Source organism: Charadrius vociferus, unplaced genomic scaffold (genome assembly GCF_000708025.1).
Source record: "Charadrius vociferus isolate BGI_N301 unplaced genomic scaffold, ASM70802v2 scaffold829, whole genome shotgun sequence".
Taxonomy (NCBI): domain Eukaryota; kingdom Metazoa; phylum Chordata; class Aves; order Charadriiformes; family Charadriidae; genus Charadrius; species Charadrius vociferus.
The window spans coordinates 213,028-214,053 of record NW_009650198.1 but is presented as its reverse complement, the minus strand read 5'-3'; the positions used below and the strand labels follow the sequence as shown (position 1 = coordinate 214,053).

Sequence of the window (1,026 nt, the reverse complement as noted above, 5' to 3'; positions counted from 1 at the left end):
CCCACGGCTGCTGCCGGGGAGGCAGCGCTCCCCGCCTCCCCCATCCCCTTTGGGGTGAGAATCACAAAATCCCAGAGCGGCCCAGGTTGGAAGCAACCACGAAAGATCATCTGGTCCAACCTCCTCCCCCTAGGTGAGCTCACCCGCCACCCCGCCCCCTCGCATCTCGAGAGCATCCAGTACCAGGGATGCCACCACATCCCTGGAGAGGTTGCTCTCCAGCAAACGATTGTTCCGGCTGTAAATTGTGCCTTTCCTACGCGGAGAAGCTAGGAGTTTCCCAGCGGCACTTACAGTTTGGTGCAGGTTCTTCTCCACGCTGGGTGGCACGTCATAGATCTCCTGCCCTGGGTCCTGCCCGTTGGGACCCTTCACTGCCATGGGGGGTGTGTCGTAGACCTGGATGGGGACACACACACACACACACAGAGGATGGTGTGTCAGCGATAGCACAAGCATCCACCTCCTCCCAAGGACCAGCTGGGAGGGATGAAGGCACCAAAAGAAGCCCCCAAGCCCATAACGTGCCCAGCTTTGGGTGTAATTTGCCCAGGTTTGGATTCCAGGCTGTGCCAGAGCATCTCCCGCGCTGGGGGACAGAGCAAGCGACCCCCCCCCCCTTCCTGACCAGTCTCACCTCTTGGCTAAACTGGCTTGGGACCCCTCCTCGGACGGGTGGCACGTCGTAGATCTCCTGGGAGCCCGCAGAGAGGAGGTGGCGAGGGAAATCGTACTCATCCTGCTCGCCCTTGGGGGAGTCATAGACGTACGCTTGCCCCACGCGGGTGGGCACCAGCACCTGGCAAGAGGGGAAAAGAGATGAGTTGGGCACCGCCGAGCATCCCCCCAACCCCATATCATCCCCCCCCCATCAAAACGCAACGATGGGGCTGGAAAGAGGATGGACAGCGGATTCTGGACCAGACCATCCGGCACTGGGCAAACCGGTGCCCACGGGAGGGCGCTCCCTGGCCGGGCGCGTACGCTTCTCACGGGTGACGCCGGGGACGAGGAGGAGGGGGGGGG

The 1,026-nt window shown here is 62.5% G+C and overlaps 1 protein-coding gene across 1 annotated transcript in view; it reads right to left on the bottom strand.

Annotated features, from left to right (window-relative positions):
- Positions 1-1,026, bottom strand: part of BCAR1 (breast cancer anti-estrogen resistance 1) — a 5,288-nt gene that overhangs the window by 2,470 nt on the left and 1,792 nt on the right. The window contains exons 2-3 of the mRNA XM_009892960.1: positions 638-799; positions 295-399 (exon numbers count right to left, since the gene is read on the bottom strand). Coding sequence (XP_009891262.1) covers positions 295-399; positions 638-799 — 267 coding nt within the window. The remainder of the gene's footprint in view (positions 1-294; positions 400-637; positions 800-1,026) is intronic.